The 27,587-nt window shown below is 39.4% G+C and overlaps 1 protein-coding gene across 1 annotated transcript in view; it reads right to left on the minus strand.

The window, feature by feature from the left end:
* The window catches only part of sf3b3 (splicing factor 3b, subunit 3), a 55,385-nt gene that overhangs the window by 14,093 nt on the left and 13,705 nt on the right, over positions 1–27,587 (minus strand). Inside the window, exons 5-20 of the mRNA XM_060838276.1 lie at positions 26,981–27,153; positions 23,619–23,760; positions 21,786–21,898; positions 20,505–20,642; positions 19,460–19,563; positions 17,895–18,060; positions 17,544–17,639; positions 16,695–16,767; positions 11,568–11,719; positions 10,349–10,504; positions 8,745–8,900; positions 7,189–7,332; positions 5,964–6,086; positions 5,034–5,188; positions 1,029–1,203; positions 490–695 (exon numbers count right to left, since the gene is read on the minus strand). Of these exons, the coding sequence (XP_060694259.1) occupies positions 490–695; positions 1,029–1,203; positions 5,034–5,188; positions 5,964–6,086; positions 7,189–7,332; positions 8,745–8,900; positions 10,349–10,504; positions 11,568–11,719; positions 16,695–16,767; positions 17,544–17,639; positions 17,895–18,060; positions 19,460–19,563; positions 20,505–20,642; positions 21,786–21,898; positions 23,619–23,760; positions 26,981–27,153 (2,272 nt within the window). The remainder of the gene's footprint in view (positions 1–489; positions 696–1,028; positions 1,204–5,033; positions 5,189–5,963; positions 6,087–7,188; positions 7,333–8,744; positions 8,901–10,348; positions 10,505–11,567; positions 11,720–16,694; positions 16,768–17,543; positions 17,640–17,894; positions 18,061–19,459; positions 19,564–20,504; positions 20,643–21,785; positions 21,899–23,618; positions 23,761–26,980; positions 27,154–27,587) is intronic.

Below are 27,587 nucleotides of genomic sequence, written 5' to 3' on the forward strand. Positions count from 1 at the left end.
TACAGCCTAACGACTTCAACAAATGCCCTACACATAAACTGTTCAAACAAGCATGCAGGTAAAATACAAGCCACATTTGAGAATAAGTCAAAATATTCAAACACCACACCAGTTTTACCCCACCACATTTGTTGTGAAACTGTGTTTCTTGTATCAACGTTACACGCTTCCCTAATGGTTGACTCTGTGTCAGAGGTTTAGGAATTGGTTCAGGAGGCTCATATTTTATGAAATCCCTTGCCGTTAATAAACTTGGGAGCGACTGATGCCCAAGGATGCAAAAGGTTTATGTTAAGACAAACTGATTTTCACACAGATTACAGTCTATGTCAATCAGTACAATTTGCTGCTATAGATGGATTTTAGCCTAGTAGGTAATTTTTATCTGGTGGAAAACTCTTGATTTTGTTAAATAAAATGCCATAGGTCTCAGAACTTAAAAGCATTTGCAGTTTATCATTATAGGTCTTCTGTTAAAACATGTCCTACCTGAAGGCTGCTTCGTTTTGTTCCAACTGGATCTGATCATACACATTGCCTTGGATGGGGTTCATTATTCGAACAACGGATGCCCATTGCCCACTCCCTGCCTTTGGGGATCCAAAAATGGATTCAGGCAAGTTCTCGTTCAAGAAGGCAGCTGCCATCTCTGCTGCCAATTCTCGCTCGTCCTCTCCAGCTGCTTCCACCATTTCCTTAACAACAGATAAAAGTGAAGCATTAATATCATAATGGCCTGTCGATATTGCTAACCTATCAATGTTAAAAGATGCACACACCCAGCATTTTTTTCATACTGACACATCAATGTGTAAAGCATGTTAGTTACATTCCAAGTACTCTTAAACTACCACATTGTTGTAAGAAGAACCCAAGTCACATACACAGAAGAGGAGCAACGTTCTTATTGACATTAGCATCAGGTTACACCTCTCTGCACATGCCATGTAATAAAAATTAGCATTTCAATTTGGTTTTTGTGTTTTATGGCATTCCCTTTGCAGCCATATCAGTGTCTAACAAGTTACCTCAGCCATCTGCTGTTTGCGCTGGGCTTTGGTGGCTTCTGTGTAGGCGTTATGATCAGTCTCAATGGCGATGATGTTGTTGCTTTCTGGGTGAATAACAAACTTCCTTGGGGTATACTGCAGAGGGAAGGAAACTTGATTGAATACCGCTCCCAGCTTCTCAAGGGCTAAGATTCTGGAAAGAAATTTTTAAAAAATGGAAACCTTGCAGCTCATTAATCCACTTTTACAACTAGACATCAATTTAAAAGTTGTCGAAGAAGGGTTAAGCTGATTTACGGACTTGCACCAAAACACTGAGAATTAATCTTACTTTAAGGAATCTGATTTTTGCACCATTCTCTCTATGAATAAGCATGTAAATAAACTAATGTTGCCACAAGTATGAGCCATGTAGGAGACAAAGTAGATGACCTTTAGATTCACCGTTAAAAGGGACAGGCAATCACAACACGCTTCTGGAGAAGTGTATCAGGTCGAACAAATATGATTTGATTGAGTGAATGTGGGATATCGTCTACCTGTATTTTCAGGGGATCTTTGATAAAACTCCTCACATTAGGACGTAGCATTGTATGTGTTGAACAGTCAGGTGAGAATGGGGATTGGTTTTAAGTATAGCTCAGCCACAACTTGCTGGACATGGCCTAAACCTTACATGATCAGTGAAACAAAATCAAGAACAGAACAGAAATTTGCCAACTTTTAATCAGAAACATTGCAGTAATCACAAGATATCAGGTGAAACACGGACTGAGTGTATCATCATGTTAAAAGTTATGCATATTTCATTCTGTGCTGATACGATACCAAAACCAAATATCACCTGCCATTTCTCTTCACATCTAAATCACTGCATTTGATTGCACTCCTCCTGTCCTAACCTGTTCACAGACTCCCGATGTGGCAAAAGACTGGCCATTAATCTGAATGCAATTATCTAGGACATGAATTTAAAAAAATAGGTAAGGGAGCAATCTCTGAAATTCACAAACAGATGCTTCCAAGGTGGTCCATTCCTTCAAGAAATTTTTCGTAATGGAAATGCTGCCACTTCCCAATACAGCTTCTTAAATTGCTACTGGTTCAAGGCATCCATTTTACTAAATAATATACTGTGTTAGTACAGGTAAAAGAGCTACATCAGCATGTATCAGACATTCATACTATATAACATGATTGCTACAGACATGCATTCACATTCAGAACATCTAAACTTGCCAGTTTTTCTTTGATGAGCTACAGTCATCACTGACAAGTCAAGCACTTTTTGCCTAGCCTTAAAGTGTTTCTACCACATGCAGTTTTGGTCTCCCTACCTAAGAAAGGATATACCTGCCAGAGTGAAAGTGCAGCAGAGATGCACTAGTTGAGACTGGGGCAGCGGGACTAAGAGTACAACTGGGCCTGTATTCTCTCGAGTTTTGAAGGATAAGAGAGGATTTGATTAAAACAAAAGAAATTCTAACAGGGTTGAACAGACTAGATGCAGGGAAAATGTTTCTCCTGGTTGGAGATTCTGGAACCACTCCCAGGATAGAGGGTAAGCCTGAACCTGTGGTATTCTTGACCACATAAGACTGTGAAGACCAAGACACTGAATATATTCAAAGGGTATGTGGTGAAAGCAGGATTATGGCAGAGAGGTAGAAGTTCAGCCATGATCATACTAAATAGCAGAGCAGGCTCGAAGGGTCATTTGGTTAATAGAGACGGAAATCTTCTTACGTTACAGGAACATATCCACAGGTTGGTCAGATGCACTAATCAGTGACAGATTGAATTTAACCCTGAAAAGTGACAGAATGCACTTTGGAAGAAGTATCAAAAGAATACTCAATGAATGGCAGGACACTCGAAGTTCAGAGTAACAGAGGGATCCTGATGGCTTGTTCACAGATCCCCAAAAATGGCACAACAGGGAAACACAGCAATTCAGGTGAAATACAGGACAGCTGCCTTTATCAGTTGTGGCAGATTATAAGAGCAGTTGGAGCACAACGTGTTGTTCTGGTCGTCTCACTATGGAAAGAATCTAATTGCACTGGAGTGCGTGCAGAGGAGATTCACGAGAATGTCTCCTGGCATGGAACATTCTAGCTCTGAAGAGAAGCTGGATAGGCTCAGGTGGTTTTCTTTCGAGTAGAGAAGGCTGAGGGAAGACCCAATTTAGTGTGTGGGGGAGATGTGTTATAACCCAAGCAGCCATTTCATTAGATATTAAAAGCCTGGAATCCATTTTATTTTCATATTAGTGCCTGATTGTATGTTCCCAGGCTGCACGAGATGGCCGACCTTGTAGTTGTACTAGCACCTATTAGTGAACTCTTTCCCAGCATGGCAATGCTCTTCTTTTACAAGAATCTATTGTTATACTAACATTGCTTATCAAATACTAACCAGTACTGTCCAGTCAGCTACATGACTGGGGCCAGTGACACGGCCGATAGCCAACTTACTCACTATGGTTCGTTTAATAGTTTGCTAATTGTTAAATGATTGTAACCTGTATAACCACGCAACTCTCTGTATCTTGTTGCAGTGACTTGTGACCATCGTGAGCTCATGTAATAAACACGTCAATAACTCAAGGCTTGTGTGGCAGGAGTCATTTTCTTTACTTTGGATCGATAATAGCAAATTTTTTTCATCCCAATCCTCAACAGTGTGTAAGGCTATGATGGACATGGACAAAAATCAGCTGTTCCCCTTAGATAAGGGTCAATGAAAAGGAGGCATAATTTAAGGTGGAAGGCAGGAGATTCAAAGGGGATAGAACATAGAATATAGAAAAATACAGTGCAGTACAGGCCCTTCGGTCCTCGATGTTGCGCCAATCCAAGCCCACCTAACCTACACTAGCCCACTATCCTCCATATGCCTATCCAATGCCCGTTTAAATGCCCATAAAGAGGGAGAGTCCACCACTGCTACTGGCAGGACATTCCATGAACTCATGACTCGCTGAGTAAAGAATCTACCCCTAACATCTGTCCTATACCTACCTCCCCTTAATTTAAAGGGATGCGAGGATAAAAAACTGTTCAACCAGAATGTTGTGGGAATCTAGAATGCACTGCCTGTGAAGTGGTGGGAAACCTCAATCTTTTTAGTACTACGTGGCTGGGCACTTGAAATGTCAAAACATTCAGGGCTATGGTCAGGTGCTGGAAAGTGGAATTTGTGTAGATAGATCAGCGGAGACTTGGTGTGCTGAGGAGCTTCTACTGTGCTATATGACTTCTGGCTGATCTGGTTATATTCCCAGCTCAACCTGTGACTCTCTTGTGTATAAAAATTCAACTTACTCAGCCTTGAATAAACTTAAAGATCCAGTCTCCTTTCTCCTAGGAATAATCAAGTGAACCACTTCTGAACTGCCTTTTTAAAAATCTGTTCAAGGGATATGGGCATGTCTGGGTGGGTCAGCATTTATTGCCCATCATGAATTGCCACGAGAAAGATGATGGTGAGCTACCTTCTTGAAAGATTGCAGCCAATACCAATGCAAATACATTATTTGTAAAAACAGAGTCCCCAAAACTGTACATCAGACGTGATTTTGCATACCCTGAAGTGCTTAAGAACTCCCCTGGTTTTACATCGTATTTCCTTGTGATGAATGACAAGTCACGATGCCTTCCTAATCACTTGCTGCACCTGTAAGCAGATTCATGTACCAGGAACCCAGATCCTCTGACTCTGCAATTTCTGTTTAAGTCCTGCAATTTCTATTTAAATACAAAAGACTTCGAATTCTTAGTGCCACAATTTACTCCATCTCCAAACCTTTGCTCATTCACTTAACCTGGCAAGCAGAGCCAACATCCTGACTTTCTTAGTATTCTATTGTAATCTTAACTAATCCTAACACCGTCTCCATGTCAAATGACTGGCAGATAGTTTGCTACCTACAGCTTGTTCTGCAGTCTGATACCTCTCTCTCACAAACTGTCTCCAACTTCTAGCTTATAAACCACTGTGGAATTGTGCTGGAACACCTACCTCAATGTGTTGGTGGAGATTGCCACAATACCCTCAGGACACTGCTCTGAGGCAAAGCCAGACGCATACTCGAGAGTTTCATAGGACAGAGGTGTCAGGTGGAAACGAGACTGGTATGAGTAGCTCAACCAGGACCTACTCGACATGGCCAAAACCTACATGGGTAAAGGAAGCAAGTACAGAATTTAAACTAACAAATACCAATGACGAAGCATTGCTCCAAATCAGCAACAAAGCCAACTTTAAATCAGAAACATTGTAGTAATCATGTTTTCATGTGAAACACGGACAAAATGCATCATCATTTTAAAGTTCACTTTTGAAGACTGAAGGTTAATGACATCGTTGGACTTGAAACTGTATTATCTCTGGAGATTCTGTAACATTACTACTGGTTCTGCATTTTACCGTTGTAAGAATTTAAGATTACATATTTTAGAATTGTTCCTGGGACCCTAATTTAGTAAAATTGTCTTTCTGGCCTGCAAATTTAAAAGCAAAAGCAAATTTAGACAAAGGTACACCAGGGAGTACAGAAATTACTTTCCAAGGGCACGTAATTAAGTGATGCTTTCAGCTGCTGGCACATTCAAAACAGTAAGGTACCTTGGATATAGGATGAAACCCTTAAAGTAATGCAAAGGAAAAGTGACAAAAGTAAAAAAAGTGAACACAATCAAATTTTGTGGAAAGTTTGATCCAAAGGAAAATCCTGATGAAGAAACAGTGTTGCAGGTGATAAAAGTCAATTTTCCCACTCAATCCAAGCAACTTCCTTCCAGCTGCAAGATCCACAATTAGATTTTTGACAATACTTAAGAAAAGTTATACCCCTGGCAGAGATGTTGGCAGGGAACACTTGCAGTTTCATCTCATTACTGTCCAACTCATTAGTTTGTGAAGATTGGAAAGGTAACTGTATCCACTCACCGCTTCTTGTCCCTGCATCCTAACCCTGAAAAGCTTGACAGGTCGTGATCCGAGATACCGGGTCCTTGTATCTGACAAGTCTCCAGTGACTGGGTCCAATACTGTCCTTAATAACACTCCGTTCTGAAATAACCACAGGAAAATCTTAAAAACTATACCACAGCAGGAAACCAAGCATAGCTAGGAACAAGTCGCACAAAAATGCAGCAGCATGCCTGGAAATCATATCTCAGTTTTGCATTGGTGCAACTTGCATAATTGAAGCAGACCCTTCCTTGACAAGCATTAAGCTGCAGTGAATCCAGTCACAGTGCAATATAAACCAGGTACACAGACCAGACACTTAAGATAGTGTAGCCCTGATTTCAATCATATCATACCCCATGGAGCAGATGCCAGGGATTTGGTCCACAGTTGAGAAGAGGGATAATCCAAGACTCAAAAACAAATTTAGGTGGATTTCTGGTACTAGTCCACAATTTAATTAAGGAGTTGAATACCCCTAAATTAAGTGGATTTTTTTTTGTATTGTTGGAATCTGCAGAGCAGAACCTTGCACAGAATTAACAATACAGGAACATTCCATTTGGCACAAGTGGTCAACCCATATTTATCCACAATAGAGTTCTCCACTTCCGTGCACCCTCTCAACGTATCCTTGAATTCCTTTGTCACACATTCACTTACCTAATATCAAATGGACTTGTTGGGCCGAAGGGCCTGTTTCCACGTTGTATCTAATCTAATCGAAACTAGCCACCTCAATTACTTCGCGTAATACAGGATTCACCACATGAATTAAAAGCTGTCCTCATCAATTCCTTGCAGGAATTACTGGTGCTTTTTATATTTAAGATCCATAGTTTTGGATGACCCAGAAGTGGAAATATCGTCTTTCCAATTAACCTATCACATTTCCTCAGTCTTCCCTTATCTCAGAAGAGCCTTTAAAGTGTTAAATTATATGAAACTGGATTCACATCTTGGATCTTTTTTGTTGGTAGCAGCAATCACTGACAGACTAGAAGACCTCTCCTCTTAACATCAGCACATCAAGATCTCTTAGAGAATGGTAAACTACAGTGAATATAATCACACATTGAGGATTGAATACAACCCTGGATTACATACCAAAACCTGTTCCTAGGGGTTCTCAAACTGAGAATGTTACATAAATCATGCAAAGTAACATTCTGTGACCCACATACCTATTGTGGTTACTCACCTGTAGACCAATGTTTAAGTACAAAAAACCGATGGAACCCTTTTCTCCCAGTTCATCCTGTTTCTCTGCACCCCCCATCTCAACTATACAGAGAGATTCAGGCTGTGCAGGAAGAGCTTGCATACTGAGAGGCTGCAGGCAGTCCTGAGAATGACAAGAATACAAGGTTAAAACAGCTCCTTAAATGGGATCATTGGCGTGGTATTCCAACATAGATCAGAAAAGACTCAGATTCAATCCCTGGTCTGTGGAATGAGGATTGTAAAATATTCCTTACATTTGGAAAGTTTCTGATACATTATAAACTGGCTGTTTGTGCAAATGTTTTAAATTCAGAGAGAGACTGAATGCAATATTACAGGCTAACGGGATAAGTGGCAAAGCTTTCATTTTCTTTGTTGTGCACGGTTCATTTGTTGCACTGCATGATCCTTTTAATACTGTATGCGAGGGCACGTGCACATCTTACTGGAAACGTCCTTTGTGTGCAGCCTGTCTGTTGCACGAAACAGCCTTGAGGACACAATGGTGACTAGGCTCAATGACAGAAGAGAGGTGAAAAACAACAGTTCACTATATCGTTGATGTTGTCACCTTCAGGTACACAACAACACTAAAATGCGCACCAAGCTCAGTGAAAAATGAGCAGAAAATTAATTCAAAATATTGCTTGACAGATCTATTTAAGAAATCATGATGGAAGGTCAAAGCTGGACAATAGTGACCAGAAGGTGTTAATTAGAAGGTTTTTGGTGCACCAATCCATCAGAAGATAATAAATAAATTAACAGTTATCTAAAGGAAACCAAGATGAGCAGTGTAGTTTGTTTCCAGATATCTGAAATTTTGCTATTTCGTGGCAGAAATACAGTAATGTAAATGAAAGCTCGAAGTAGAACCCTGCCCTGATACTGCAATCATTCTGACCCTCGTAGGGTTATTAGTCAACTTGCAGATTCAAAATGTGCAGGCTGACTGAAGTGTTAAACCTACAAACTGAAGAAAGCACTCCAGATCAGTTTACTGGAAAGCATACCACACTCATCAGACTTCAACATGGACAGACTTTTATTCGTCGAAACTTCTCAAGCTCAACATTTCACAAAATACCAGATTCAACTTTGACAGTTGTTCATGTTTCTTGGCCTCAATCAAAGATAAGCTTGAACGAAGCGCTTTCCAACCATGCAAACTCTACCATTTAGACAAGGACAGCAAGTGAACGGGAAAACTAGCATCCCTCCAAGCTACACATAATTCTGACCTGGATGATGTTGCAATCCTTTGTCACTGGATCATAATCCAGAACTCCCTCCCAAAGAGCATGGTCTGTAACTACACCACTTGAGCTACAGCAATTTAAGTAGGAAGCTCATGACCATCTTCCCAAGGAAAATTAAAAGCTGGCTTTGCTGGTAACGATCACACCCGAAGAACAGAAAGACAGTTTACAGAACTTAGAAACATGGAAGGGGTTAGTAACATTGCAATAATGACTACTATCCAATACATCTAACCAGCTTTACCAAAAAAGCAACTGGGCAAAAGAAACTTACCGAAGGGTCCAGAGAAATGATTCTGACAGTGTTGTCTACGAGCCCAACAGCCAGAAATCGAGAACGCTGCTCCCCTGGAGGTACATTTGCTAAACTCATGCAGACCACATCAGTTGACATCTCTTTCCGTTCAGTGTACTCATTCAGTTGTCCAGACTACAGACAAAATTTTGTAAATATTAACATCAGAAAGATCTGATGCATAATCCTATGCAAAGAGAGGTTAGTATAGCAGCACACTGCATGAACATAACTATGGTTGTAAAATTAACTCTCAAATACTAAAACAACTATTCAGATAGAATTTAATCTGAAAATGTAAAGAGTCATACAGCACAGAAACAGACCCTTTGAATCAACTCGTCTATGCTGATCAGGTTTCCCAGATTAAACTAGTTCCATTTAACTGCTATAACTGTATTTGCATCTACCACATACGAACATCTGTGTGGGAAGAAAACTGATCCTCCAGCCTCTTTTAAATCTTTTCCCTTTCACTTTAAATCTGTGTTCTATACTTTTGAACTCCCTTACCCCAGGGAAAAGGCAGGGACACAGCCAGACAGAATGGATTCAGAATGATCCAGGTAATGATAACAGACGCACACAACAGACTACACAAATACAGACAAGAAACTGCGCGCAAACACAAGCCAGGAACCTTTGCTATTAACCTTGTCTGTCCCTCATGATTTTATTCACCTTTAAGGCTACCCCTCTACCTCCTACACTCCAGAGGTAAACAAAACTCCCAGTCTATCCAGCCTTTTTTTATAATTCAAATTCTCCAGTCCAGTAACATCTTTGTAAATCTTTTTGAGTTAATAGTATCGGTTCCATAGCAGGAAGACCAGAATTGTATGCAGGACTCCCAAAGTGGCCTCATTCTTGCCCAACAGGTCAGCCCAACTCCTATACTCAATGCTGAGTAATGCAGTCAAGTGTGACAAACACGTTCTTCACTACCCTTGCAACACCACATAGAAAGAAACTATGAACCTACACGCCTAGGTCTCTCTGTTCAACACACTTCCCAGTGCCCCACCATTAACTATGCATGTCCTGCCCCGATTTTCCAACCAAAATGTAACATGTCACTTTTATCTAAATTAAGCTCCATCTGCCACACCTGAGCCCACTGGTCTAGCTGATCAAGATCCCGTAGTACTCGCAGTCCACTACACCACCAAATGTGGTGTCATCCACAAACTTACTAACCATGCTTAAATTCTGCTCACCCACCTCCTCCTTCCATCTTCTTCTGTCTGCAAAATTAAAATTTGTCTTATTGTCTAATATAATCCAAATCAATGCTTTGTAAGCATTCTGCCTTTCCAAAAATGGATCTTGAAATCACTAGAAGCCATATTTGAATAATGTCAGTTTGTTTCAGGTCAACAAGAATTCCAGATCAATGAGTTGAGTCTCTGAAACCTTCTATGGGGCACTAGGGAAGCACTTATGTCAACCTGTAAGGAGGTCACACACTTCAAAAAGGATAACATCTAAAAGAAAATAAGATGTTCATGGAGACACTCACCATTTTAGAAAAAACAAAAACTTCCAACTCTATTTGACTCTCTGCTTATTAACCCCTTACTCACCGGATCCATCTCAAAGTAGACCAGTTCTCCGCCTGTCAGAGCAATCACCACCTGGCGCTGATTCACAGCACATTTCACAATTGTCTTTTTACCAGGGGTCTTCCACTCATTGACTCTCTTATCAGCACGGATATGACGGATCCCATCAGGATACACCTAAAAATTACAAACAGAGCCAAATTTTTCTTGGACTACATTACAACACATATGTTTACTCTCAATTTAATCTAAACCCCAAATTTATAAAAGCCTTGGGAACTAAACTGCAGTAAATTTATACTTTATACATTAAGAAATGTATGCTTGACCCTTCTACCTCCTCTGTTGGACAAGCAATCACAGCAAGGTAGCTCTTGAACGTTCTTGCACAACCCCACATTATTAGAAAAATCATGCTTTAGAAACAGCGCTTATAGTATTCAGACTTCTCAAAATAAAGGCAAACATTCTATTAGTGGTTAAGCTACATAATGCTCAGTATGTCCTCCAATTATGACTCAGAGCATCACACATTTCAGCAAAATACCCAAACAGCACTGTGAAGCTACCATTCCACTACAGGGTGTAAACCTTTCACTTTCATTAAATCTTTAGTACCCGCAGCACCATGAATATAATACTTGTATAGTGAAGACTTTAGAACTAAACAAAAATTGCCACAATTTTGGGTTGTCAACACTAGTGGTTACTTGGTTAGTCAGTGCTGGTAGAAGAGAGAGGAACAATTTGAGATGACCGGTGAAATGATCTCTCAAGAAATTTTCTTTGTTGAGACTTCTCCTTAAAACAGCATCTTTGCACCCCCAGGTGCTATTTTCAAAGAATAACGGTCCAAATAAATTACGTATTAAATGCTTCAAGTGACAAACTGTAAAACTGATTTAAAATAAAGGCAGGTAAGTATGCAAAATTTAAATTGCACAAGCTATTGAAGTCATCAAGTAACTACTGTCAACTGAAATTGTTGCCAGTGTTCAGGTCACAACTAGCTACTAAAGACTTGAAAAAAATGCACTGTGTACACAAGTTTTACCGTGAATTGGTGCACCCATTACATTCAACTTATCACAGCAATAAAGGAATTATTTCAGGAATCCAAGCAGTGCATTAACAAGACTGTCTTTACAGGCAAGAGAAGAAATTTAAACACTAAGCAGTGAGAGCTCAAATATAGCTGAATGTGGTATTTCAATGAACCAGTCAATTTCTATCCCCCTACCTGGACCAGTGCATCCTCACCAAGCAAGGAACAGGACAGTGTGGGGGTTGTACCCAGAAATCCAGAGTCTGTCACTTCCTCTACGGTTTCACCAATAGACAGTACCAGCGTGGCGTTCACGAAAGACACAATGATGTATGCATCATACTCATCTAAACACACACAAAAAAGGTGCAAAACACACTTGCAGGTTAACATTCTGTGCTGTTATAAAGTGCATTATTGGCATGAGTTTTTAAAGAGTTTAAAAGTCTTGAATGGCCATTACAGAACACAGGTTTCCATTCAGACCAAAGTTCAAAATCGATCTCTATACAGCAATTCAGTCAGTCCCATTCCTCACACCACCCTCATAGTCCTGCAAATGTATTGCCTTCAAGTACCTATCTGATTTCCTTTTGAAATCATGCATTGTCTCCGATTCCACCACCCTTAAGAGAAAAGTGAATGCAGGTCATTACCACTTGCTGCATAAAAAAAGTTCTTCCTCACTTTCCCCCAGCTTCTCTTATCCAAAACGTTAAATCTGTCCTTGTACCATCAGATAACAGGAACAGCTTTTATCTATCTTATCTAAACCTGTCACTACCTTGTTCACCTCTAGCAAGTCTCCCTTCACTCTCTTATGCTCAATAGGAGGTTTCTCTAACCTAAACTTGTAGCTAAATTCCTTTATCCCGAGAAGCATTCTGGTACATCTTTGCTGCACCCTCACAAGAAACATCACATTCTTCCTTAAGTAGGATGATGATAACTGGACACATTAAGGGCCTGGTTCCATACTGTAGGGAATCTAATCTAATCTAATCTAGTTGAGGCCCACTCAAAGCTTGATAAAAGATCAACATAAATTTTGCAATCCAAGATTTAATAATGCCGTCTCACTTTCAAAGCTCTATACTCATGAGACCTCAGGTCTTTGGCCCCCATGTATACTATTTACAACTGTGCCATTAACTCTATTACCACTTCCTATCTCTTCTGCTAAAATTCATCACCTCACATTACCATGTATGAAATTACATGTCATTTGTCTGCCAATTCTGCTAGCTATCTATGCCCTGTTGCAACTAATTGGTATTATTCTCACTTGATGCCAGTATCATATGGGGCAGCACTGTGGCTAAGTGGTTAGCACTGCTGCTTTGCAGCACTGGGGACCCAGGTTTGATTCCAGCCTTTGGTGACCGTTTTGTGTGGAGTTGCATTCCCCCAGTGTCTGTGCGGGTTTGCTCCAGTTTCCTCCCCACAACCCAAAAATGTGTGGGTTGAGTGATCTGGCCATTCTAAATTGCCCATAGCGTTCATGGATATGTAAGTCAGGTGTAATAGTCACGGGTAAATGTAGAGTAATAGGGAATGGGTCTGGGTGGGATACTGTTCAGAGGACCTTTTGGGCCAAAGGGCCTGTTTCCACACTGTAGGGATTCTAATGATAAAATTTGGTTTCAAAGGCAGACCTTGAAAGACACCTGGTATCTTAAAATCAAAGTTAAAAGCAGTAGCAATGACACAAGAAACACAACAGTCTACCACCTTTCCAGTTTGAAACCATTTACTTCAATTTGCCAATTATTTTAAAACTCACGATGACACGCACCCCTTCGATTCTACGAGCCTCAAATTTTATTTACCAGTTTTCACATTTTATTCCACATTGTTTGTTTGAATGTAACCAAGTGATCAACTCCCTTGGACATTCTCACCAAAACATTTCAGTAAATTTGTCAATTACAATCTGGCTTTTAAAAATTAACTCAATAACTGTTTTTAAGTCCCCGTTTATTGTGTCTAAAATTGGACCCAACACTGACAGTAAACTGACATGCCACTGGGAAATTACATAAAGTCCTCCCAACTAAACCCACATCTAGTTGTTAATGCAACTTGGGATACAAACCCTCTGTATCAATTGAATTCTTAAGCACACCCAGCCCTTTCAGTACCCCTGCCTATAAATTTCACATTTAAATCTTTAATTCCCCTAATATCCATCCAACAAAAGCAACTTTAAGTTGCAATTCATCATGGATTTGTCTCAGTTTAATTACTTTACAAAGACATACTTCCATCCCACCTCAAAGAAAAATGCTTGCACAAGGGTGAAAGCTACTTAAAATACTCTCACTTCCACTGAATTAAATAGCCTTTTCTGTATTTAGTTCCTTTCCTTACCCCTCTAAGGGATGATGACGAGGGAAGGGAACACGATGAAAAAGCACGAGGTTTTGCAACAAAAAGAATGTTATAAAAATCCTAATTAATACTTGTGAAATGAAACAGCCCTTAATACCATCAATACTCAAGTAGTAAGCTATTTTCACCCAGAATACCACCAACACTTAAATGTGCAACCATTAGCCACATGGTCAAAAAAAAGGGACACAGGCAAACATCATAACAGAAACCATCATAATTAGAGACTCGCAAGCAAAGGGTGAGTACTGAAAGGTTTCTGACTCAAGACTTGGAAGTATTTTCACACCTAACAAATTGACCTTTCAACTGACAATTAAACTAACAGATTCCTACAGTGATCAGGTTAAAGCCTCACTGATCTGAAGCTTCCAAATAACCTGTACTAAATTTTGTGATTCCTTGTTCCTTCTTGGGAAATTCTGCAAAATCTATATTTTACATCTCACACCATGTCATAATTAGCATGCACGTTGCTACATATCCAAAAAGTGCCCTCACATAACTAATGCTCTGCCCTTTACCAATGTGCCCAAAAAACCCCAATAACGGAAACAAATTCCCCAGACCGAATTCGAACAAATATCCTGTTGTATATATGAACGTTAAAACACATAAGCCTGCCCTTCACTTCTCTCTTCAAATTTAAGTGTTGTCACTAAAGATTTCAAATGTAATTATTGTCAAAATAAATGCACACTCCAACTTACAACTCTAGTCACAGAATAAATCCTCCTTTTCTAAACTTTATTCATATCTGGAATAGGCAGCATATTAAGTTGAAGTTCTGGTGGTTCCAAGTGGTGGTTGCAATTTGTGATGATGAGAACATTCACAAGAACTGAAGATTGCATCATCACAGGGCATATTTTTCTATCTTAATATAATAAACTATATAAGCCTAATGACAACACATGTACTCTTCAATGCTGATTCTTGTAATATTCTACAGTTGGGGTGGAAGGGGTATATCACAATTTTACAGTCAACATCCTTTTGTGTAGAATATCTGCATCAGTAGTACTTTTGCTTCACGTAATCACTGGTTAGGATTGTTCTTTACAATGTCTGCCCTAAACCAGTATCCAAGAGGCCCTACCAGCAGGTACGCACCTAGAGTGAGTAGCACCTTCCCCGGCCACCTGTGGGAGAGAAACAGAGGCTTGGTATTGGTAGAGATTAAGCCACCACATACCAGCCTTGGTTAGTACTGCTCTTTCAAGATTGAGGACAACCAGGGTATAAACTGCAATAAATATATCATTCAGGCTAGACAAAAGCTGTATTGCCATACCCACTCATCAAGCAGCAGAGGAAAGTATCCCAGGCAAAGTAACCACTCTCTTATAATTATGAGCAACCCACCAGCCAATCTAGTACATGTGACACTGCAGCTCAGCATCATTTTCTCAAGGGCAATTACTGATGGGAAACAGATATATTCATATCCCATGAAAGAATAAGAATATGGCAGTCTAAAGTGGACAATAAAACAATATTCAATAAGAAACATGCATAAAGAGCACATTCATATCCAATTTGAAAAGTGATTTAATTCTCATTACCAGGTCATCACTCCAGCTTTTCCATTGAGGTAATATCAGTTAGCATTAGAATTACTGTAGGATGTTTAGCGCACTCCCAACCAAATCCTAGCAAATTTACGTGTAGTGCAAAAATATTCTCTCTCACTATTCCTGGATTATGGTATGGAATCAGTGATTATCAATTATTTTAATTTGTAAATTATAACCAGAGCCACTCAGCTTTCACAACTTCTATAAGGTTTGATCATTTACAGGATGTGCCCAGCCCAATAAATCATTATTGCAGTTTTCACATTTGTACATTATTCACAAACTATAAGAAACACAATAAGAGAAACTACAACAATTTGCATTCAGTTACCTAACCTCAGTCTAGATAACTAGAGAATACAGCCATCTGGTGAAATCTACCGGGCTAGTGAGAAATTCTTTCAATAGTCACTCACTCTCGCCACATAGTGGCAGATGCAAAAAAGTGCAAGTGCATAAATTCTGGATAAACGTCAGTACCACAATACCATACTGTGCAGTACGGTTGATAACTATCTAACTGGCACACGAATAAAGGCTATTTGGCAAGAGTGGAGTACTGTCAGTGCCTGAGGAACTGAACCAAACTCTAATTGGAGGCAGCACTATGAAGAAAGAGGTGAGAAAAACGTGGGGGAGAAAACCCCACTGAAATCAAGATCAATGCAAACTTTAACGAGTGGAAATGAATACATTTAAATAAAAAATTTATTTTAGTAAGTAATTCATTATCCCCTTCAAAAGTGCAAGACTTTCGATGGAAGAGAATCTGACTTGAAATGTGTTTTGGTGTCAGATCAACATTACTCGGGTTAATCTACCCCTAAATTTCAAAAATGTAACAGTCCATATGTTTTTGACATCTACGGATTTGAACTGTATTGCAGTTTAGAAGTGTTTAATTCTTCAGTTCTCAATCAATTTTGTAACCAGGTCATGGCTAACAAAATATGCATTTGGAGGCAATGCGAGCAAGTAAAAGAACAGTAAACAGTGAACAATCCCTCATACATGCCATCTGCTTTTCCTACTTTTTAGCTGTTTCTGTGCTTATTTTATGTACATTTTATTTAGATTGCTGTGCACAGTTCTACTTAAATAAGAATAAAATATCAAAATTTAAAAACTAAACCTGCAACACCTATGGATTGTGGTTCAATGAGTTAAACAGAGTTCACACTCAATGATGCAACATGGCAATTTGCGAGAGCAGATTTAGTGCTTTCTTCAAAAAAAATTTTCATAGCAATTACATGAATTTTATCGAGTACAATGCACTTGTTGGACATGACTGTGTGAATATTTCTTAATGTGGCCAAAAGAATTTCTGCTCTATGCATTATTTAGGTCATACCTTCCACATGTCTTCTCACAGTCCATACAGCATTTGGGTTACCGGGCAGCTCTGAAACAGCCATTTCTGATACCTGTCAATGATGAGGGTTTGGGGAGAAAAATCAGCATGAGTCCTCCACCTTACTGCAAAACAAAGAATTGCAGATGCTGAAATCAAACAAAAACAGAACCTGTTGCAGAAACTCACCAGTTTGGCCACATCTGTGGAGAGAAAACAGTGTTAACAGAGTCCAGTGACCCATCTTCAGTGGTCTGGGCTTGAAATGTTAACTCTACTTTCTTTCCACAGAGCTGCCAGACCTGTTGAGTTTCTGCAGCGAGTTCTGTTTTTCATCAATATCAGTGCCTGCTTCGAAGGAGGGTTCAAACAACTTATGCTGGTGAAAAAGAGGTCCAATATGACAAAGTGGAGCATATAACTGGGAAATGGAGATTCGACTTTCCCAACACAGTTGACAAATTAAATTTTTTTTGGAAAGCTCATGGTCTGCTGAATCAGAAATTCTAAAATATTCCCCATATATTTTTCGGAGAAGAGACATGAATCACATCATTTAATCAGCAGCACCTGGAGCCCTTCCTGCCTAGATATTTATACACAGGTCGCAGAGCTGTCATCTGGAATGGAAATCTTAATCAACTTTACTTCACTGTCCCTCCCCTGTAGCTTATTGCAGCTCCTCAACTGAGATAAGTGAACTAAACAGCACAAATGAAACCTGGGACCTTAAAGTCAGAATGATTCAAATACAGGATGTTTCTATCAATGTATGAATCAGGAAACATCATAGTGGCTCCTTAAATAGTCACTGGCATCCTACAAAATATAATTTCATACACATCATACCTCAAGACCATGTCTCAAGACTCTCAATGACGACCGCGGCCCTCTCCCACAGGCAACATATAGCTGAGGTGTGTCTTCATTAGCCAGATCAGCAATCTGCAGATGAAAATATAAGCAACAGTGAAACACTGGTGGCAAACATAACTGGCATGACAACTTCAGGACAGCTGACTAAGACTTTCCTCAAATACTTTTCAGAAAAGAAACACAAATTCACATTTAGTCAGCGTATACACATTGGTCATTGGCTCTATCAATATAAACAACTAAACACTCCAACCTAAGAATGATTAGTTGGTGAAATAAACATTGTTCAGCTCCAGTAAAGAATCTGAAATTATGTTTTCATACCTGGCATGTTAAAATTGGTGAAAGGCTGTCCAACTCATCCACCAATACCAGATTCTTGAGAGGTCGTGGCTGAAAGAAAAATGTATCTCCCTCCTCTAAGGGCATTGCTGAAGAGAACTCTGGTTCATCATCATCATCTCCGAGATGTGCAATCTGATAAAGGTAACTGGAATATAAAAAAGACATGACTTAGCTTTCTGAAGACTAAAATATTCTTTTATTTTAAAGAAACAATTATTATTTACACTAACTGCACATCAGTTGATCAGGCCAACATCAAGCCACTGATAATTCCACTACAAAATCCCAAGATATGCTTTACATATACTGTAGAACCTGTTTTGAGAATTAATAGAATATGACAACCTGATTTCTTAACAAAAACCAACAATACTATCCAAGCCACAGACACCTCAAATGTTATTAAAATAAGCTGGCAAATCAAGTGGCAGCGTGTACTGGTCAAGAGTACCTCAGATTATCTACATCGAAGGATACTAGGGAAAATTGCAGAAAGTGAACACAAAAATATATTGAAGAGATTAAAAATGATGTGTTGTACACTTTAAATTGCTTGCAGACAAAGGAGTTTTATAGGCAGTGGGACAAAAGTAATACTGCTATTGTGATTAGTAATCAAATGTAGAAGGACGAAGTAAAATAAAAATTGGATGCTGAGTCAACAGAAAGTGTAAGACTGGGATTGATGAATTGGTGTTTGGTAAGGATGTTGAAAGATACAATGCAAAGGTAAGCAAATGGAATTGAAGTATCAGTGAGCCATACACGTTCGGGTGGCAAACAGATTGGAAGAAATGAACAATCTTCTTGGTAACACACAAAAGAAATAGCCACAAACTATTAATCGTAAAGATGCTCCAAGGTAAATATCAGAAAGGCTGCTTGAAGGAAAAAAATATTAGACAGTGAGTTATAACAATCATAAATGCATAGCCTGGCAGGACAGTGGAAGCAAATTCAATAATAATTCAAATAAAATGAAACTCAACATATTTGAACAGGAAACATTTAGTAAGTCTAGGGACATGGTGACAATGGGAGGCTAACTGGATAGCTCTTTCAAAGATGGAACATAAGCACAATGACCCAAAGGTCCATCCCACATTTGCACTGTATCATTTAATGCTGGGAATACATTTATAAACCACAAAGCTAACTTCTTTAGTCACTGCATCAAAAGAGACTATTGTGCTGGCTAAGGCCCAAAAATCTCATGATCAAATCTCAGGCCACTTGCTCTACTTTATGCACAATACAAATTGATGGGAAGCTGGGTTAACTTTTAAGAGCACACCTCAAGGCTCCTTAATATACAATGAAGTCCAAATGACTTGTGAAATCGACAGACAGTCTCCACAGAATGTGAACAGTTAGCTGCTTTCATTAGCCAGTAACAGAGCACCACCATCAAATATCTTCAAGTAACTACTTAGTCATCATTTTGGCCAGAAGATGCAGGAGACAGACATATGAAATACAAACAAAATAGCTATTTAATCCCAGCAAAATCTAATGTGATCGACAGTAAAACAGTCCACACTCACTGATTGCCAAATTCTGATGCGACAAAGAGGAACCCAGTCTTCAGTACACACATGGCAGTTGACACAGGGACAGTGTCAAAATACTTCAACCTGATTTCAGTCACCTGCAAATATACAAACAAACATTTTATAAAACAAGACATCAATTATAAAAGACAGGAAAGGGAAGATCGTGGAAGAGAGTGAAAAGTATAACTAGACAATTTTTGGTTTCTAAACGCTCTCAACAGTATGAGGTACAAAGAAAACCTACCTAATATCTGAGCAATATTTCAAGTCTTTATAGAACCACTTTTCAAACAGGTTTTCAGCAAGAAAACAGAAATAAGGCTGTAAGATTAATAAGATTGAAACTATGCATCATTCCTTTCAAGAAACATGTACTGACAAAAGCTTACTCATTTTTGTAATTCAAGAACAATGAGAAGTCACCAACTTATATTTCCAAAAGACATGCCAATTTGCAGCAAACAGCAGTTTGTTTTCTAACCAAATATCATTAGCTTGATCCTTTTCTGATTAGCTGGCATGAGAACAAGTTTTGGGCCCCTTATCTAAGGAAGAATGTGTTGACCTTGGAGGGACTCAGAGATTTACAAGAATGATCCCAGGGATGAGGCGCTTTTCGCATGAGGAGTAGTTAAGGACTCTGCGTCTGTAATTGATGGGAGTTTAGAAGGATGATGAGGGAAAATCTGATTGAAAAATTACAGAATACAGAGAAGCCTGGATACAGTGGACTGTGGAGAAGATGTTTCCACTAATGGGAGAGACTAGGAGCAGAGAAGACTCGATGCTGGATGGCCTTGTTCTGCTCCAATGCTTTACAGAAAAGATATACAGCACACCACTAAAATTAGTCAGTACACATTCAAGACCTTAACTGTGTTATTAAAATGGAAAAGACATGGTAGTTTAGTTACCCATCATGTGTACACACCAAGAAGAAAACATAAAACAGTTCGCAAATTAATTTGCCTGCAAAACTTTTGATTATAATTGGTGAGTCACCAAACTGGGATTTCTAACCTGCAGTCCTCCTTACCATGTCCTCATCTGTTTCCAGTGTAATTTTGAAGATGTCACCTTGTTCAGTCTGTGCCAGGAAGAAGAACATGGACTTTGTTTTATGCGTAGCAGAGCAGACAAAAATCATTCCCCGTTCAGGATCATCCAGGTCATTCTGGAAGAGAAAATGCCTGTATTTGTGTAATGCGTTTTGCTACAGGACACAGATACAAATCGAAAACAAAACATGCCCCCATGCATGTGCTTCCATTAGGGAACACTACACAGTGAGCAAGTACAGAAAACACCAGGTAATTTTAAACCTCCAAGCTCAGGGAACTGGAAGCTAAATGAAACTGACTGGGGGACTGAACTTTGCAATTTTATGGTTTGCTTGTGGAATAATTAGGAAAATGGAGGAAGTTAAAAATACTTAAAATCTAAACTATATTAACATGATATTTAGCCACTGCCTCCCTCAACATGGATCATGGATTAGAGTGGTGCTGGAAAAGCACAGCAGTTCAGGCAGCATCCGAGGAGCAGGAAAATCGATGTTTTGGGCAAAAGCCCTTCATCAGGAATAGAGGCAGAATGCCTGCAGGATGGGATCCCACCCTGCAGGCATTCTGCCTCTATTCCTGATAAAGGGCTTTTGCCCAAAACATCGATTTTCCTGCTCCTCGGATGCTGCCCGAAGTGCTGTGCTTTTCCAGCACCACTCTAATCCAGAATCTAGTTTCCAGACAACTGCAGTCATTGTTTTTACCTCAACAAAGATCACGGCTGACCAAAAAAAAAAGAAATAACCAATCCAAATACTCTACATATTGCAAATCACCCTATAATTGTGCACAATGTTGATCAAAATCCTCAGTGTGGCTCAATGTTGAGAATCCAAGCCCTGCCTGAGGTGCAAAAAAAAAGGTAAATTGAATATATACAGCAATGTTACAGCTTTGGACAAAACATGAAACATTTTCCCATTGAAGCAGATGCAAAAGAATCAATGCAATGTTTTCTGACCAGCAGTCCCCCTTGGTCCTTTGCCAAAAATACCCTCTGTCCATTAACCTCACCTACAGGTGGAAAAGCTTCGGTCACAAATGTCAAACTGAAACAAGTGATTATTGTTCAGTAAGCTCGGAAATGCTCAACTCACCCTCAGAATATGAGAACCGTTACAGACAATACAAATTATTTTGGGATCATCATCAGCTCATTTTCAATATTTGAGTAAATTGAAATATCGAAATAGGTGTTATATTTCTGCCTGTCGACGTATTGCAAGATTGCATTAAGCTAATAAAGTTCTTACCCTCCTCCTGGGGATGGGGCATCGGATGTCTGGCTGGTCTCCAAAGTTTTTATAAGTGATATAGTTTTCGGAACAGATTAGTACACCACTCGGCCCATCTGAGCCTCCTGGAACTGAAGTAGAGAAAGATTTCAACTTCAATATTTCAAATCAAGGATAGAGTCATAGAGATGTACAGCATGGAAACAGACCCTTCGGTCCAACCCGTCCATGCCGACCAGATATCCCAACCCAATGTAGCCCAACCTGCCAAGACTGAAAAACAACCCTCCACCACCACCCTCTGTCTTCTACCTTTGAGCCAGTTCTATATCCAAATGGCTAGTTTTCCCTGTATTCCATGAGATCTAACCTTGCTAATCAGTCTCCCATGGAGAACCTGAGTCCTCTTTTCCAATTTTAAAATATGCATAAGGAGATTTTGCTTTCTCAAATTGCACCATTTATTTAAATAAAGAAATAAATTTAAGAATAATGGACAAGAAATTAACATAGAAACATGGGAAAAACACACAGCAGCCATTCAGTATCCAAAAGGACAGGTTAGCACATTGAGCACTGACCATGGGTCGGAATTGTTAAGTTACCTTGTCTGAACAATCTTTTATGAATGCCCTTATGCCATTATGTCAATCATTTCCTTATATTTTTAAATTGTGAAGTTGAAAATAACTTTGAGCTGAACCATATTGTTCTCACTTTGAATTAACCTGTGAGTACTGATTAACACATGAAAACTTAGCAGCAAGGAGCAACTAATCCCAAATTCTCAAAATAGTTGAAGACAAAACAGTCTGTGATCTGCAATCATTCAATTCTATTTCTGAACTTCAATTCCTAAAGATTTATACATTCCCATGACATTTCAGTGTGGCCAAGATACTGCCTTTTTATTAAACAACCTAGGGGATGAGGAGGCCACTGTGGCACAATGGTTAGCACTGTTGCCTCACAGCATCATTTCAATTCCAACTCCGGGTGACTACCTGCGTGGAGTTTGCACATTCTCCCCGAGTCTGCATGGGTTTCCTCTGGGTATTCCGGTTTCCTCCCACAGTCCAAAGACATGCAGGTTTGGCTGTGCGAAATTGCCCTAGTGTCTAAGGATAATGCAGGTTAGGTGGGTTAGTCACTGATAACGTATGGTTACTGGGGTAGGGTATTTGGGGTAGGTCTGGGTGGGATGCTTTTCAGAGGGTTGGTGTGGACTCAATGGTCCGAATAGCCTGCTTCCACAACTAACGAATGACTTGCAAATGAATATGGAAATTTAATGTCAATGTTATAAGTGTTGAGGAGCTAAATGGGGAAATGTAGCGTTGCCACTGTTCACAAACACTGTATCAACTGTTTAAATCTGAGAAGCGACCTGGTTAAGATGGCTTTGTGTCAATGCGATGGAAAAACATGACCTGCTGAATGCTCTGACTTTACCAGTTTCAGAAAGTATTCTGGAGTGATGGTTTTGTGTGTGTAGAAGTGCGTGTCAGTTATTTTGACAACAACTTTTATTAATAACTTACCTCTGTTGTCCTATAACAATTTAAATTCCATAGCCTTTAGGAAATTAATGCTTTCCTTGTGGGTCGAATGAGTTTATAAATATTTAATCTTATTGCCAAATTTTCCTCATTTTGCTTCCAAACAAGAGCAAATGCACTAGACATCAACATAAATACAGAAGCTAATTTTTCTGCCCAACTGTATCACAAAATAAAGGAGGTAATGAGAAGGAACAGGTAACTTTTGAGAGGAGTCATTGTAAACTAAAAAACATCTTAAATCCTAACTCCAGTCTGTATTTCACCAAGAGTGGACTTGTAAACCATATACCTGTAATTAGGAAGTTGCCATGCTCCTCCAGAGGTTCACTGTACTTTCTCACAACATGGTTCAGACCCAGATCCAACTCGTAGAATGTCAATGTCTGTTGAGTGTTAGCAGCTGCTTCACCAGTAGGATCACTGTCTGCCTCCTAAAAATAGAAGGAAACGGTCAAGCATGAAATGGAGGCTCAAAGTAATGCGTAATTCACTTTTGAATAATTTCATAATCTTAAAACTGAAGATACAAAGAATATTTTCTCATTGCAACTATTAACCTATGAAATCTGATTATTACTGGAATACTACCATTGAGGTAAGATATACTTGCCTCCTCTGTTGGAGAAAGATACAGTGGCCATCTTTTACCTTTGCATGTACTGTAACAAGCTGAAATGCACACACAGACATTCTCCACCCTATGCTGTTTACTGGGCAGCTATCAGGAATGGACAAATCAAATTAGATATGTTTTCAGCAGCGACATCAACACGGGAGTCCTCAGTAAATGATTTTGTATCTGCGACCATCTTGAATTTCCTTAATGGCAAGGTTAGCAAAAAAAAACACTTGCGACAAATGGTTAATATCTTGAATGCGTTGCCCGAGTGTCTGATGCAAACAGTTTATTGGAGATATTCAAAAGCTTTCAACTAACAATGTAAAGTTGCTCATTTTCTGAATCCTGAGGTACATAGGGATTGCACATGAATCACAAAAAAATCAACAAGCAAGTTATTAAGACAATTAATGAGATGCTATCCTTTATTAAAAGAGGAACTGAATATAAAAGAAAGAATATTATGCTTCAGTTCCATACAGCATTTAAGGCTCATCATTATACATTAGAGATAATAAAAAAAATTATGTTGGGTGACTTGGGGAATATTCTGCCTCAGACAGAGGTAGGGAGTGGCTACATTCCTTTGCCTTACAAGAATCCAAGGCTTTGGGATAGATGGAAGTGTGGAATTCAAACATACATAAAGTAGCCATGATCTTACTGAATGGCAGAGCAGGCTCAAGATACTGAATGTGCAGTGCCACAGGGAGAAGTGTGTAGTATTACAGGAGTGGAAAGTGAGAGAATGACAGCAAGTCCACAGCTCCGACAGAGATCTGGTGCTGACACAATGGGTTGAATGGCTTCCATCTATGCTGTATTGTCTTCATCCTTTGTGCACAGTTGACCACAATATCCTACTCCATCATGCTGCTGGATGGGAGAACTCTGCTTGATTTCATTCTTATAAGTCATCAGTGGTCTCTTCCACTCCATTGCCCCAACAGTGATCTGAAGATTCTTGTCCCTATCCAATTTCACATTCACAGACGATAGGTGACAGCACTTTTTGGAAGAATTGATCTGGGACAAAACTACCAATTATTTAAACAAATATGCATTAGCCTTAACAGTGCAATAGTTGGCATTCAACCCAGCTCTCTGTAGAGAAATCCAAACAGCCCCCCATCCCAATAAACTTGTCGTTTACATCCATTAAATGCCCATCCAATTTCCGTTTGAAATGGTCATCCCCACTTTCACCACACGCATAAGCAGTGAGTTGCTTAACCAGGACCCAGAGTGGGTTAGCAAGCACAAAGCTGAAGGGGAATAGGACTAGTTTATCAATGAAGATGAATCGTAGAGTTTTAACTTATAAATTCCAAATTATAGTTGCAGAGAATAGGAGGAAGGCTCAAAGCAACTTGGAATTGGCAAGTCTAGAAATAACAAAGACAGACGAAGGTTTCAATGGCAGATGAAATAATGTAAGGGCAGAGTCAAGCAATATATTGGACGGAAACAGGCAGTGTTGTTGATGGGGGCAGATGTGGATGGAAGCTCATCTTGAAGCCAATTTTGATTCTAACGTTGTAAACAGACTGGTTTGACCTTTTCCAGTTATCAGGTAAAGGGATTGAGTCAATTTCTAGGGAATAGTTTGTAATTGGGACTGGAGACTTTAATTCAGAATTCTAATGCTTAATTGGAGCAATATTCTGCCATTCAGTTCTTAATACCAAAACAAGTAGCCTGATTATTTTGAAGCACTATATGAATGCAAGCTATTACACAATTTTATAATGTTTACAGTGGGGATAAAGAGCTAGTTTTATCTATTCTTTAATGGGCTATGACCATTGTTGAAAAAACCCCAGCATTGCTGTATCCCTAAACACCCTTGAACAGAATGGTTTGCTAGTATATTACAGATCAAAGCTGAGAGACAATCACAATATTGTGGGTCTGAGGTCACACTCAGGGCAGACCAGGTTAAGGATGGTAGATTTCCTTCACTAAAGGACCTTTGTAAATCAAACGAGTTATTCATTAAAACTGACCTTTTTATGGTTACCATTACTGAGATTAGTTGTCTTCAGAATAAGTATATACATGGATTTGAAGTTACATTGCAATGGTTAATCAAAACAGTATTTTGTTTCCATGTAACACAGCACTGATAATCATCCTGCACAGAAACTGGTCAGTGCCCCTGAAAACGTATTCAGCTTTGCTTTAAAATTTGCATTCTTTGCCCTCCAGATAATTTAAGGCTGCAAAATCTTAGCTAAACATATTATAAAAGTGCTGGCCATAATTAATGTGAGTAAAAGGTAACCGTGGCCAGGAATCAATTTTTTCACTTCTCATTGCATCATGCAGAGAATGTTTCACTGTTGTAGGAACATCTGAAGCAGTAAATTCGGGCAAAATTACAATATACTCATCACAAACACCATAATCCATCAACATGAACAAGTACAGCAGCTTTGACAGAGAAACATGTCAAGCAAGTGGAAAGCTCATGGACTGCTGAATCAGAGAACTAAAAATCTTTCCCCAAATATTTTTCGGAGAAGAGACATGATTCACATCATTTTATCAGCAGTAAAACCAAACTTGATCCTTTCCTCACTAGGCACCCCTACACAGGGCACAGGAGAGATCGATTAACTGCTATCAGGAGTAGAAACCTTGACCAAATGAGTATAGAGTTAAAGGTTTGGTTGAGAGTTCGAGGAAGCGGGTAACGTTAATTCAATTAGAGTACTGACATAATCAGAGAGTTGGTGCTGTTGAAATCTGCTAATTGCATTATATTAAAAACTACAAGCAATAGCTTCTTGAGCAAAAATACCTAATTTGATGCTGAAACAAACTATTAACCTTAGGTTCAATTTAAGTTCATTGTGAGATAGCTCAAATAGGACCATTCATTTGTGATAATGCCTCAGACTCTTGGTCCAAAGAACTCCAAAACAGTTTCACTACCTGACATTAGATGGTTCTAGCATATTTAAAGCTCATTTTAGAGTGTTACACTAGCTACATCCAATAACACAAATGCTCCAAACCTACGAATTTACCTCATAGTCCATCTCAAGACAAGCAAACATAGGATTTTCAAACCCCACATCCACACCAACGACATGATACACCAACGTATTTGCTTTGTGCGCTTCTAGAGGGGAGGAGATGGTGAGGCGAGCAGCAGCATCCCTGTTCAGAATGTAGACCAACTTTTGCTTCTCAATAGCACCTGAAACAAATCATGACAGATATGGCACCCGAGTGCACAATAATTAGATTAGATTCCGTACAGTGTGGAAACAGACCCTACGGCCCAACAAGTCCACACCGACCCTCCGAAAAGTAATCCACCCAGACCCATTTCCCTCTGACTAATACATATAACACACTATGGGCAATTTAGCATGGCCAATTCACCTGAGCTGCACATCTTTGGACTGTGGGAGAAAACCCATGCAGACATGGAGAGACTCCACACAGACAGTCACCTAAGGCTGGAATCGAACCTGGGACCCTGGTGCTGTGAGGCAGCAGTGCTAACCACTGAGCCACCATGCCAACCCAATATAATAGCTTCCCAAAGGGAAGGCAGAGCTACATGTACTGTATCTGTTCTATACCATTACACACTATATTCCATCTCATTAATCAAGCAATTGACTT

Source organism: Hemiscyllium ocellatum, chromosome 17, assembly GCF_020745735.1.
Source record: "Hemiscyllium ocellatum isolate sHemOce1 chromosome 17, sHemOce1.pat.X.cur, whole genome shotgun sequence".
NCBI lineage: Eukaryota > Metazoa > Chordata > Chondrichthyes > Orectolobiformes > Hemiscylliidae > Hemiscyllium > Hemiscyllium ocellatum.